Source organism: Somniosus microcephalus, chromosome 34 (genome assembly GCF_052327205.1).
Source record: "Somniosus microcephalus isolate GS21.2 chromosome 34, FLI_Smic_1.0, whole genome shotgun sequence".
Taxonomy (NCBI): Eukaryota; Metazoa; Chordata; class Chondrichthyes; order Squaliformes; family Somniosidae; genus Somniosus; species Somniosus microcephalus.
Window position 1 is genome coordinate 4,175,686 of NC_141020.1, and position 14,315 is coordinate 4,190,000.

The 14,315-nt window shown below is 50.2% G+C and overlaps 1 protein-coding gene across 1 annotated transcript in view; it reads left to right on the forward strand.

The window, feature by feature from the left end:
* Window positions 1-14,315, forward strand: part of LOC147096657 (pleckstrin homology domain-containing family G member 1-like) — a 170,983-nt gene that overhangs the window by 102,059 nt on the left and 54,609 nt on the right. Inside the window, exon 4 of the mRNA XM_085973212.1 lies at window positions 1,587-1,687. Coding sequence (XP_085829338.1) covers window positions 1,587-1,687 — 101 coding nt within the window. The remainder of the gene's footprint in view (window positions 1-1,586; window positions 1,688-14,315) is intronic.

Genomic DNA, 14,315 nt, shown 5'->3' on the forward strand with positions numbered 1-14,315 from the left:
GTTAGCCAGGGAACACTGAGAGAACATCCACCTGACTAGATAGACAGGGTCTCAGTTTAAATCCACTCCAACAGATGGCAACTCCCACAGTGCGGCACTCCCTCAGCACTACACACTGTCGGCTTGGGGATTGAACCTACAACCTTCTGACTAGGGGGCGGGTTTGGTCCTGAATGGCCTGAGGCGGCTGGACTCAATGATTGACGCTTTACAGAGGCAAGACATACATCAGGAGATGCGCGACTACCCACCCAGCCTGCGCACTGATTGGCACTCTGTAACCTCACCGTGTTTGATTCCTGCGCCAGCTCGACACCACCCGTCAACACTCCATTGATGCACGAAATGTCTTTGTAAAACATTGCCATTGAATCTAGGCTGGCCCTCCAGTGCTGGACTGAGAGTGCGCTGAACTGCTGGTGGCGCCATTCCTCAGATGAGACATTAAACCAAGGCCTGCTCTGACTGTTCTAGTGGAATAACTGGATGTGAAGATCCCGTAGAACTATATGAAGAAGAGCAGGGAGCTCGCCAATGTCTTGGCCAACATTCGCCCCTCAACCAACATCACAAATTAACTGGCCATTTATCTCATTACTATTTGTGGGATATGCTATACTCTCTGGAGTTTAGAAGAATGAGAGGTGATCTTATTGAAACATATAAGATTCTGAAGGGGTTTGACAGGGTAGATGCAGAGAGGATGTTTCCCCCTGGCTGGTGTGTCTAGAACCAGGAGGCACAGTCTCAGGATAAGGGGTCGGCCATTTAGGACTGAGATGAGGAGGAATTTCTTCAGTCAGAGGGTTGTGAATCTTTGGAATTCTCTGCCCCAGAGGGCTGTGGATGCTGAGTCTTTGAGTATATTCAAGGCTGAGATCGATAGATTTATGGACTCTAGGGGAATCAAGGGACATGGGGATAGTGGAGTTGAGGTCGAAGATCAGCCATGATCTTATTGTATGGCGGAGCAGGCTCGAGGGGCCATATGGCCGACTCGTGCTCCTAATTCTTATGTTCTTATACTGTATCCAACTGATTTCCATGTTTACCCACCTAACAATTTAGTTCATTGCACGTGAGCACTTTGGGGTGGCTCTGCGAGACGTGACATGGGTTTAACTTTGAGTTCGTGCTCTCAGTGGGTCGCACTCTCTCTGAGTCAGAAGGTCGTGGGTTCAAGCCCCACTCCAGAGACTTGAGCACAAAAATCCAGGCCGACGCTCCTAGTGCAGTACTGAGGGAGTGCTGCACTGTCAGAGGTGCCGTCTTTCTGATGAGACGTTAAACCGAGGCCCTGTCTGCTCTTTAAGGTGGGTGTAAAAGATCCCGCGGTCACTATTTCGAAGAAGAGCAGGGGAGTTGTCCCCAGTGTCCTGGGGCCAATATTTATCCTTCAACCAATATCACTAAAACAGATTAATTCATCATTTATCTCACTATATGGGCCGGTGCACCAAAGCAACACCTTAGTACATGGACTGACTGGTACACTGTGAATCGTGGCGTCATATCTTGTATTTGGTTTTATATGTTTTTGCAGCATCATAAATGGCTTCACTGACCCAACATTATTACGTCTGTAGGATTACCTGGGCTGTATAATTGACTGCGGAGAACTGCCTCTCAAACCAGATGAAGTGAACACCTTGTTCTGCAACATTGAAGACATCTACCAGTTCAACAGGTGGGTCATCGGCCATAAGCCGCGAGCTGACAGTCTACTGTGGAAGGGAGGGGACTGCGGGGACCGCGGTTGGTGGGATGACTGCTCCGCCTCACTGCCAATATTCCCCGTAAGCTGCACTTTGTTCTGCGGGGCCTGTTTATTTTAATGCGCGATCCCTGTAAATTTTCTGCGGTATTTACAGTGTAACAGCTGGTGTGCGGCCTGCGTGGGAGCTTTGAGAATGCTGAGCGGCCGGGCGCACCTTAGCGGGAACATTGCTCACTGCCGTTTCAACCTATCTCTGTGCATCCTTACATCAAGTTGTGCCAAAGTATTAAGTAAACTGCTCCAGCCTTTAGAATCGTAGAAATTTACAGCACGGAAGGAGGCCATTTGGCCCATCGTGTCCATGCTGGCCGACAAAGAGCTATCCAGCCTAATCCCACTTTCCAGCTCTTGGTCCGTAGCCCTGTGGGTTACGACACTTCAAGTGCATCTCCAAGTACTTTTTAAATGTGATGAGGGTTTCTGCCTCTACCACCCTTTCAGGCAGTGAGTTCCAGACCCCCACCACCCTCTGGGAGAACAAAGTTCTCCTCAACTCCCCTCTAATCCTTCTCCCAATTACTTTAAATCTGTGCCCCCTGGTTATTGACCTCACTGCTAAGGGAAATAGGTCCTTCCTATCCACTCTCTCTAGGCCCCTCATCATTTTATACATCTTAATTAGAATACTGCGTGCAGTTCTGGTCACTGCATTACAGGAAAGATGTGATTGCACTGGAGAGGGTGCAGAGGGGATTTACAAGGATGTTACCGGGAGTAGAGAATCTTAGCTATGAGGAAAGACTGGATAGGCTGGGTCTGTTTTCCTTGGAACAGAGGAGGCTGAGGGGAGACCTTATTGAGGTGTATAAAATTATGAGGGGCCCAGATAGAGTGGAGAGGAAGGACCTATTTCCCATAGCAGAGGGGTCAAAAACCAGGGGGCACAGATTTAAAGTAATTGGGGGAAGGTTTAGAGGGGATTTGAGGGGAACTTTCTTCACCCAGAGGGTTGTGGGGGTCTGGAACTCACTGCCTGAAAGGGTGGTAGAGGCAGGAACTCTAACCACATTTAAAAAGTACTTGGATGTGCACTTGGGATGCTCTAACCTGCAGGGCTACGGACCAAGAGCTGGGAAGTGGGATTAGGCTGGATAGCTCCTTGTCGGCCGGCGCGGACACGATGGGCCGAAATGGCCTCCTTGCGCGCTGTGACTTTCTGTGATTCTATGATTAGGTCTCCCCTCAGCCTCCCCTCAGCCCAAAGGAAGGGATCATGCTGCCCCATGTGGTGATGAGGCTCACAATACACCGGCTCTCACTTTTGCTGGCCCCAGTTGGTTTGAGCACCGGCGACCCGTGAACCTGGGGCTTTCAGATCTGTATTGCTCAGCATCGCTCCCGGCAACACATTGAACTGTGGGAGGCTCCTTATTAAACTGCAACTGGCGTTTTACATGTGTGCATCCAACGCCAGTGGTTGTGATCGCTAGTTAATAACTAAATGCTTTCTTCTGGGTATTTTTTTATTCGTTTATGGGATGTGGGCATCGCTGGCAAGGCTGGCATTTATTGCCCATCCCTAGTTGCCCCTTGAGAAGGTGGTGGTGAGCCGCCTTCTTGAACCGCTGCAGTCCGTGTGGTGAAGGTGCTCCCACAGTGCTGTTAGGGAGGGAGTTCCAGGATTTTGACCCAGCGACGATGAAGGATCGGCCGATATATTTCCAAGTCAGGATGGTGTGTGACTTGGAGGGGAACTTGGAGGTGGTGATGTTCCCATGTGCCTGCTGCCCTTGTCCTTCTAGGTGGAAGAGGTTGCGGGTTTGGGAGGTGCTGCCGAAGAAACACAGAAACATAGAAGATAGGAGCAGGGGTAGGCCATTCGGCCCCTCGAGCCTGCTCCGTCATTCAATGAGATCATGGCTGATCATCCAAATTCAGTACCCTGTCCCTGCCTTTTCCCCATATCCCTTGATCCCTTTAGCCTTAAGAAATATATCTAACTCCTTCTTGAATATATTTAATAAGTTGGCCTCAACTGCCTTGTGTGGTAGAGAATTCCACAGGTTCACCACTCTCTGGGTGAAGAAATTCCTCCTCATCTCAGTCCTAAATGGCTTACCCCTTATCCTTAGACTGTGACCCCTGGTTCTGGACTCCCCCGCCATCGGGAACATCCTTCCTGCATCTAGTCTGTCCAGTCCTGTTAGAATTTTATAAGTTTCAATGAGATCCCCTTTCATTCTTCTAAACTGCAGCGAATATAAGCCTAATCGACCCAATCTCTCTTCATACGTCAGAAGCCTTGGCGAGTTGCTGCAGTGCATCTTGTAGAGGGTGCACACTGCAGCCACGGTGCGCCGGTGGTGGACCGGAGTGAATGTTAGTTTCTTCTGTGTGAAATGCTGCACCAGGCACCAGCTTAGGTTTCTGTAGCACTTTTACGATAGTGAAATGCCCCCCAAGGTGTTTCAGAGTTCAGAGTTCAGAGCCAGCCCCGAAGCAGGAGCCGGAGGAGAGTCTGGGAAGCTGTTCAAAAGAGGCAGCTTTGAAGAAAGCTTGTGGCTGAGGGCGGGGGGGGGGGGGGGGGGCGATGTGGCAAAGTGGGGTTGTTTGGGGAGCGAGCTGCAAGATGGCTGATGGCTTGACCGATGAAATGAGAGCAGAGACTAGACCGTAGGTCAGCGGTGGGAGAATGGGAGTTGAGGGCAGGGTTGTAGAGCTGGAGGAACTTCCAACGGTAAGAGGGAGCAGGGCTGTGGAGTGACTTGTAGACCAGGGTTCTGAAGTAAAAGTCATAGGGGGAGAAATTCGGTATCGCCCGTTTGGGGCGCAATTATCGGCCGGCGCAAAGTTTAGCGCCTGGCGCTAATTATCGCGTCCGACTGCAAACTTGGCTTCTATCACCCCTGGGGGTGATTGGAGCGCTAAATCAGGCGCTTCACACCTGTCTTAAGGCGCTAACGCTGAGGAGCGAGGCGCTACCTCAGAGCGCTGGCGAAGCTCATGTGATGTCAGTCAGCGATGGAACACAGACATACTGGCACCGGCCAGTTCTTAAAGGGGAGGGTCGATCTTGCTCTCCATCCACACCCTGCTCATTGCAGCCTTGAATCTCGGCCTGGAGAGACCTGTACATCAAATCTGCTGGAAAGAACAATGGAGAGGCCCAGGGAAAGAGCTCAGAGTGCAGCCCCCACAGTCTCTTCTAAATCGATGCAAGGAAGGTCAAATCAAAATGAACCTGCAAAGTGCTGCTCAGTACCCAAAACTCCTTCACACAGCGTTGAATCTCTCCAGAAGTTTCTCTCTCTCTCTCTCTCAGAATGAGTGGTGCAAAAATGTCACCGACAAAAAAAGGCAGGAAGCGGTCGCCTTTAAATAGCGCTCCCCCAGTCCCTTCCCGACTGCATAACGCTCCCCTCAACCTGTCGTTGCTAGCGGCAGGCGGTAAGGCAGGGGGCGCCACTCAATATCCGGTCTGGGGCGCTACCGGGGCGTTGCGCACTTGACTGACGTCACGATCTGCTGGCGCAGGAGATTGTGGTGGTAGTGTTTAGCACCGCCGCAAGATGACTGCTCAATATCGCGAGCGGTGCAAACATCGGCGCGCCCGGGCACTAGTTGCTTTGCGCCCCATTAGCGCCCTCTTAGGGTGCTAATGGGAGGCGCAAAGCAACCAAATTCTTCCCCCCTAGAGTCAAAGGGTTAGATTTTACTCACCGTGACGTGTTGGGGGCGGGTCTGCTGCCTTCCAGGTTCTAGTCCCGCCCCCAGCGACGTCTGACGAATAGATGCTATTTTGCCCTGATTGGCCTTGTTAAGCCCCGTCCTGAGGGCTTGACGGCCAATTAAGGGAAAGCCGGTGTCAAATGATGTCAGTTGATGACACTTCATCTGCCGGTTTTCTTAAAGGCACATGCACCACACTTGTTTGACAGGTGATCTGACAGTGTTTGACAGCATTGAGGTGCTGTCAAACACTGACAATCACAGTCCAAAGGTGAGCCCTTGCACCCAGGCTCTCCAATGACTCTCTCCTTAGGATAAATCAGATGGCAGCTGCAGCTGAGATTACAGAAGCCATCTGTCACTTCTCCCGATGAGATGAGGCTACACAAACACTTCACAGCTTGTCACCTGCAGAAACATCAAACCACATTAAAAATTACTTTCACAACCTGTCCTTACCTCTGAAACTAACCAATGTTCCACTGCATCCTTCACACCACTTCTGCAGCTGTCATCCAAACACCAACATAACAACAGACCCACAGCACACCTCACTTACCCTGGTGGGGTTCCCCGATGTCGGGAAGCCCGCAGCAGCAGTCGAAAAATTGGAAAAAGCCTCTTAACTGCCTGTTAACTACCTGTTAACCGGCAGTTAAGTGGCTATAATCCTCTTCCCGCCGCTAGGAGTCGGGTCCCTGCGCAAATCGGGGACCCGACTCCCGGGAAGATTGGTTGGAGGTGGGTTTTCCCAGTAGTCCCGCCTCTTCAGGGCTGGTCAAATCCAGCCCATAGAATCATAACGGCACAGAAGGAGGCCATTCGACCCATCGAGTCTGTGCCGGCTCTCTGTGGAGCAATCCAGTCAGTCCCATTCCCCCGCTCTGTCCCCGTAGCCCTGCAAGTTTATTTTCCTCAAGTGCCTATCCAGTCTCCCCTTGAAAACATTGAGTGTCTCCACTTCCACCACTTCCGTCGGCAGCGAGTTCCAGGTTCTCACCACTCGCTGCGTAAAAAAGTTTTTCCTCACATCCCCCCCTGTATCTCTTGCCCAAAACCTTAAATCTGTGTCCCCTAGTCATAGATAACATAGAAGATAGGAGCAGGAGTAGGCCATTCGGCCCCTCTAGCCTGCTCCGCCACTCAATGTGATCATGGCTGATCATCCAAGTTCAGTACCCGGTCCCTGCTTTCTCCCCATACCCCTTGATCCCTTTAGCCTTAAGAAATATTTCCAACTCCTTCTTGAATATATTTAATGAATTGGCCTCTACTGCCTTCTGTGGTAGAGAATTCCACAGGTTCACCACTCTCTGGGTGAAGAAATTCCTCCTAATTTCTGTCCTAAAAGGCCTACCCCTTATCCTTAGACTGTGACCCCTGGTTCTGGATTCCCCGACCATCGGGAACATCCTTGTACCTTGTACCATCAACTAGTGGGAACAGCCTTTCCCCGTCTAGCCTATCCAAGCCCGTCATAATCTTGTACACCTCTATCAAATCACTCCTCAACCTCCTTTGCTCTAATGAAAACAAATCCAGCTTCTCCAACCTGTCCTTGTAGCTAAGATCACCCATCCCCGGAACCATTCTGGTAAATCTCCTCTGCACCCGCTCAAGGGCCTTCACATCCTTCCTAAAATGGGACAACAAATGTTGAAAAATCAGACTGGCATATAAGAGGACAGCCAAACTGTTGCTGAGCTACAGAGAGCGCAGGTTTGGGAACAATTTGCACTTATCCTGACCTTCTCAAGAATGTTCTCAGTCAGAATTGCAGATTTGTGGGTTGTAATAAATGGGTGAGACTCAATTCCTGTTTTCTGAATGGACTGCATGAACAGTCTGGACTTTGTTCTCATGACAAAAAGTATAATTTCCACCTACTCCATTCTCCAGCTTCCCTCTCACTCTCTCTTATATCAATGTAAGTTAGCAGTGTGCCTCCTGGAAACCAGTTATTAGGTTTGATTACCCCTGGAGAGCAAGAACTGTGGAGAAACCCATCCCACACTCTTCAGAACGATTGCAAGACGGGGATTGGGTCTCGTTAGCACACAGCCCTTTGCAACTTTGCCTTCTCATTTCTGCCACTTGGGTGGGGGAAATAAATAAACCCGTACGGGATATTGCGTTAGCTTAGTGCAAGGTTGACAGACTGACCAGAGATTTACAATCGGTTCTACCAGCGAGAGGGAAGCAGGACAAATCATCCAGAGGATTAAACACAGCGAGGCTGGTTCCTTTTCAGCTCCAGCTTGCTACTGGTTGCCCAGTTGACTAATGGTCTTTCTCACTCCTAAATGTAGGTGTTTTGTAAGAAACACAATTTGAACTGTGTCCCCCCCCGCCCAATCTCAGCCATCAACTAATGCCTCCAGGACCCCCCACGTATCCCAAAAGACACTCACTCCCAGTTCAGCAGCTCGTGTCCTTGCCCATAAAAAGTCCTGCCTGGCTCTTGACAAGTTCCGCTGGATTCCTGTGTCCCAGCAACCTTGTCCTCACTTTAGAACCATTGCTCCATCTTGGGTCGAAGCTGTCCTCCAGATATCCCAAACTCCACCCTCCGCTCCACCAACCCCCATTTATACCTTGTTCCCCGCTCCCTCCGCCCAACAATTGCTGGCTGTTCTTTCAGCCGTTGTGCCTCTCCCCTCTGGAATTCCTTCCCCCCCCCCCCCCATCCCCGTAAAATCCCTCCGCCCCTCAACCCCACTCCCTTCTTTCAAAAACCGTCCCAACCCTTCCCTCTCTCCGATCGAGCGTTTGATCTCCTCCCTAACACTTGCTCTTTCTTCCCTTGCTCACCAGCTTGATACCCATTGGTTCTCCCCCAGCCTTTGAGACATCCCACTGTGCGTGTTGTTGTAATCTGCTCTGAACCTTCTCCCTACCCATGTACAGGAAACTCTCGATTTACCGGCACCTAAATAACCGGAAATCTCTGTTAACCGGCAAAATTCAGGAGTAGGTTCCGGTAAGTCTTACTTCATATTGGTGGCAGTTCCTGGATCTGTGGCTCTGTAACTGGGGTTCGTGCACTTGTTGCTAAGCAACAGGGATGCTTGGTCTGTGGCTGGAGTTCATGCACATGTTGCTAAGCAACAGGGAAGCCTGGATTTGTTGCTGTGCACGGAGCTCTCGTACCTTTTAACTATACCTCTCTGTAATCCGGACTTTTTGATAAACCGGCACCACGCCGGTCCCGTCGGTGCCGGATAATAAAGAGTTTCCTGTAGCCATCTGTCAGTGGGAGGAGTTTTATGGGACAATAATGATTGAAGAGTAGGAGGAACAGGATACGATATTGTAACTGCTTCTGCCAGGGGAATAGCAACCCAGTTACTGTGGGTTCAAATCCCACCCTTGTAGAGCGTAAAATGGAATTTAGTAAATCTGGTCATTTGAAAGTTGCCACCGGAGAATACTATCAAAGAAGCTTATTCCTGCCTTAAAATCCAGGGCTAGAAGGGTTAAATTACGAGGACAGGTTGCATAAACTAGGCTTGTAATCCCTCGAGTTTAGTAGATTAAGGGATGATCTAGATAAATTATATAAGATGATTAAAGGAGTTGATCGGGTAGATGGAGAGAAATTGTTTCCTCTGGTGGGGGGAGTCCAGAACAAGGGGGCAGAACCTTAAAATTAGAGCCAGGCCATTCAGGGGTGATGTCAGGAAGCACTTCTTCACACAAAGGGCGGTGGAAATCTGGAACTCTCTCCCTCAAAAGCTTTTGAGGTTGGAGGGTTCAATTGAAAATTTCAGAACTGAGATTGATAGATTTTTGTTGGGCGAGGAGTATTAAGGGTTAGGGAACCAAGGCGGGTGGATGGAGTTAAGATACAGATCAGCCATGATCTGATTGAGTGGCGGAACAGGCTCGAGGGGCTGAATGGCCTCCTCCTGTTCCTATATTCCAACTGAGTCACTAATGTCCTTCAGGGAAGGGAACCTTGCACCCCTACCTAGTCTGGCCTGCATCCGACCCCCGTCCACCCTTCGTGATTGACTCTTGGTGGGGGGGGGGAAATTCAGTTGGTTGCGCCTCCCGTTTGCGCCTTAAGAGGGCGCTAACGGGACACAATGCAACTAGCGCCCGGGCGCGGCACTGCCCACGTCTCCCGCAAAATTCAGCGGGAGGTTAGTGGTGGTGCTAACCGGTAGCGCCCTGCAGCGCTGCGCCGCTGGCGATGATGTCATTAGCGTGCGCAGCGCCCCGCTCACGCCCCGGCCACGATCTTCGGGAGCGCCTCCTGACTTACCACCGGACGCTATGTCCGACGGGGTCAGGGGGGCGTACCTGTGGCCGGGGAGGCGCAATTTAAAGGCGAGGTGCGGGGCGGCCATTTTTGTTGCTGGCCGCCTGCCAGCACCTGCCTGCGCTCCCGTCCCCGGCCTCCTGAACCCCCCCCTCCCCGCGGAGTGCTGGCTGCGCTCCAAGAGCCCGGCACTTCTCTTGAGTGCCGGGCTCTTTTGCCTGCACTCTCGATCCCCGGGGGCCCAGCTGGGCCCCAGGTCACGCTGCACAAGGCCCCTCCCCTTTAAGAAGGGGAGGAAGGCCTGCAATACTGCGGCGCTGCGGCACATAACGCCGCAATATTGACTCGCAGCGCCCCCAGAGGGATGCAGGGCGCTTCCCCCTTGGGGCGCAACCACTCAAGTTCCAGCGCGGGGACGCTAATTTTTCTGGGGCGCTAAAAGTAGGGCAACCAGGGAGGGAGCAATAAATACAATCTTGCCAACTTCACCCACGTCCTGAGAACAAATGTTATTTTAAATGTTGGAGACAGTTTAAGAAATTGTTGGTGATGGAAATGTTGTGATCAAGTTGATAAATGTTGATCTGAAAACGCCTTGTCCTGCCCGCTCTGCGCCCAAAGCATCTGCTGCGCCGATGCCTCACGAAAGAAGGCGGCTTTGCCAGTCACACTGGTGTCCGCATCCAGCAGGCCTCCTGTGAAATGGCAGGAGGTACGTTTGTTTTACCTGCCCAGGGAGGGTTAGACATGAGGTAACGCCGTGCAGCAACAGACCTCAGGACTGCTGAAGTGTAAAGTCTGAACGCGCTGTGTGCCTGGTGAAAGAAAACATATCTTCACAGCCTGTTGCAGAAGCGAGCGGGGATGATGAATTAACTCCACGGTTATATGGACTCACAGATGTTCGAGTGACAGAGTTATAGAGCTCTTGCTCCGCTCTGCTGGAGCTCTGGGCTTCAGCCAGTCTGGGGCAGGGCGGAGGAGGGGAGGGGAAGGGAAGGGGAAGGTTGATGCTCTGCCAACAGAGAGCGGCATTAATCTTCATATGGACTCGTTTAAGAGTCAAAAGCAAAGGCAGGTTATTGAGAAGGATTCCAACTGTGCACGAGAGCCGCAGCCAAAGAAGACCAGTGGGTATTCAGATCAAACAAAGCATGTTGGCGTTGTAGAACTTTGAGTTCAAGCTCGTAAAGGTGAGGGACCTTGGCACTGAGAGAACAGAAGTTCATTTCTAGAGGAATAGAATTGAAAAGCAGGGAAGTTATGTTACACTTGTTTCGAGCCTTTGTTCGACCGCACTTGGAGCACCGTGCACAGTTCTGGTCTCCATATTACAAAAATGGATATCAAGGCACGGGAGAGGGGTGCAAAAAAGAGTTTACAATTACGTACCAGAACTGAGAGGTTATACCTATCAGGAAAGGCTGAACAGGCCGGGGCTCTTTTCTCTACAAAAGGGAAGGCTGAGGGGGTGACCTAATAGAGGTCTTTAAAATTATGAAAGGGTTCGATAGGGTAGACATGGAGAGGATTGTTTCCATTAAGATGTTTCCACTCGTGGAGGGAGTGCAAAACTAGGGGCCATAAATATAAGACAGTCACTAATAAATCCTGTAAAGTCTGTGGGTTGTTTAGTTAATTAATACACAGACTCCAAGAGTAACTTAAAACAGGACTTTACTATTCGAAGGTCAGGGCGAATCTGCCCAATAACTCCTGACACAGCACTTATATACCGGTGTGGCCACTGTCGGTATTACAGTATACAGAAGCCAACAAAGTAGTGCAACACCTAAAGTAGTTCTCTTAAAGGTGGACGGTTACATACAATAGTTCTCTTAAAGGTAGACGGGTACATACACTACAATCCTCCCTTTTTAGCTTACAACATACTGATTCCCCATTAAACATACATTATAACATATATACAACTTTATGCAAGACAGTTCACAGATTCAGTCTCTCTGGAGGTTTCCGGACTCTGTCCGGATAACGCCTCGGTGGTGTCGTAACTTCCGGCGGGGTAGTAGGTGCTTCTGGCAAGGTCGATTCGGCTTGAAGGACAGTGTCAGGTTCATCTGATTCCAGTATTACCAGATCGGAGGTAGGTGTTCTGGGTATCTCTGTCTCAACATTAACCGTGTAAGGTGGTGGAGTAGGTTGGCCATTTGTGGCTGACCCTATGATCTGGTCAACATGGCGCCTTATTATACTGTCCCCAATGTCCACCGTATACATCAACGGCCCTAGCCTTTTTCCGATAGTTCCAGGCTGCCATTTCTCGGTACGGTAGTCCCGGGCCAAAACTTGTTGACCTATCTGAAAAGATCTAGTTGGCCTTTCATTCATGCCCTGGAATTGCCGGTTCTCTACGTCCCTTCTGACGTTTGGCTTAAGCAAATCCAGCCGGCATCTTAGTCGTCTATTAAAAAACATCATGGCAGGAGTTTGATTTGTGACCGCATGTGTTGCATTCCTGTACGCCAACAAGAAGCTATCCACCTTATGTTGTAAGTTAATGGCTTCATTACCCATGGCCTTTATGGCCTTCTTGAAGGTCTGGACAAACCTTTCAGCCAATCCATTGGAGGCGGGATGGTATGGGGCTGACGTGTAGTGCTTAACCCCATTGCTCTTTAAGAATTTCTTGAATTCTTCGGACACAAATTGCGGTCCATTATCAGAACAGATCTGTTCCGGCAGCCCATTCCTAGCAAACATGGTCCTTAACACTGTGATGGTTTTTTCCGTGGTGGTGGTGGACATCTTTATTACCTCCGGCCACTTGGAGTGTGCATCCACCGCTATTAGAAACATTGAGTCCATAAATGGACCAGCAAAGTCGATATGTACCCTTTGCCAAGGAGATGAGGGCCACTCCCATGGATGCAGAGGAGCCTGTGGTGGCGCGTTTTGGACCTTCTGGCATCCTAGACAGCTCTTAGTGATTTCTTCGATGTCCCCATCAATGCCTGGCCACCACACAAACGCTCTTGCTAGGCTCTTCATTTTCACTCCACCCAGATGTCCCTCGTGCAGCTCCTTTAACACCTTCTGTTGAAGTTTGGGTGGAATCACCACTCTAGATCCACACATCAGGGTTCCTCGACACACTGACAGCTGTTCTTTTCTCTGCGAAAATGCTGGCAGCGTTGGTTCGCCCTGTGCTGGCCATCCCTCCACCGTTAAATCATAGACTCGTGAGAGAGTCGGGTCATTTCTTGTTTCGTTTTCGATCATCGAATTTGTTACTGGTAGACATTCCACTATGGATGAGTGGAACATCTCTACCGGGTCCACTGTAGTCGCTTCTTCTACTATCGGCAATGGCAAGCGCGATAACCCATCAGCATTTCCATGCTGTTTGGACCTTTTGTATTCGATGTCATATTGGTGTGCCCCAAGTAACACGGACCACCTCTGTAACCTTTGCGCTGTCATGGTGGAAACGGCCTTGTTAGGGTAGAATATGGACACCAACGGCTGGTGGTCTGTCAGTAATGTGAACTTCTTGCCCTGCAGATAATGATTGAATTTCCTTACGCCCCACACAAGGCTGAGGGCCTCCCTATCTATTTGAGCATAATTTCGCTCCGCGGAGGTCAATGATCGGGACGCGAATGCCACTGGCCTTTCCGAGCCATTTGGTAACTTGTGTGAAAGTACTGCTCCAATTCCATAGGGGGAAGCATCACAAGCTAGACGAAGAGGTAACGTTGGGTTGAAATGAGCCAACACTTCTTCAGAGGTAATCAACGCCTTGCTTCTGCGAAAGGCCTTTTTACATTCCTCACTCCACTTCCATGGTACTTCTTTCCGCAACAGAGCATTCAGCGGATGCAGCACCGTGGATAGATTCGGCAGAAACTTGTGATAATAATTAATCAACCCCAAGAATGATCTTAACTGTGATACGTTTTCCGGAGCGGGGGCCTTCACGACAGCTTCTATCTTGTCAGGTGACTTGTGCAGCCCCTCTTGGTCAATGACATGACCGCAGTACAAGATCCGTTTTTGGAAGAACTCACATTTCTTGCGATTAACTTGAAGGCCATATTCCTTCAACCTAGTGAGCACCAGTTTCAAATTTGTGAGGTGTTCTTCCTCGTCTTCTCCCGTAATCAGGATATCGTCTAAGTAACACTGCGTGCTTGGAATTCCTTGTAATACCTGCTCCACGGCCCTCTGCCAAATTGCTGGAGCCGAAGCTACCCCAAAAACCAGTCTATTATAACGATACAAGCCTCTGTGTGTGTTGATGGTGAGGTACTGACGCGACTCTTCCTCGACTTCCATTTGTAAGTATGCCTGTGCCAGGTCTATCTTGGTGAAGTGTTTCCCTCCAGCCAACGAAGCAAAGATATCTTCAATCCGCGGAAGCGGGTATTGTACCGTGTGAAGCACCGGATTCACTGTGATCTTGAAGTCTCCGCAGATGCGGACCTTCCCCGGTCCCCCTGGCTTGTTACTTGGTGAAGACTTCATGACGGGAACAATGGGCGTGGCCCACTCACTCCAGTCCACTTTTGACAGTACCCCTGATCGTTCAAGTTCTTCCAGTTCTGCCTCCACAGCAGGTCGTATCGCGTAAGGTACCGATCTGGC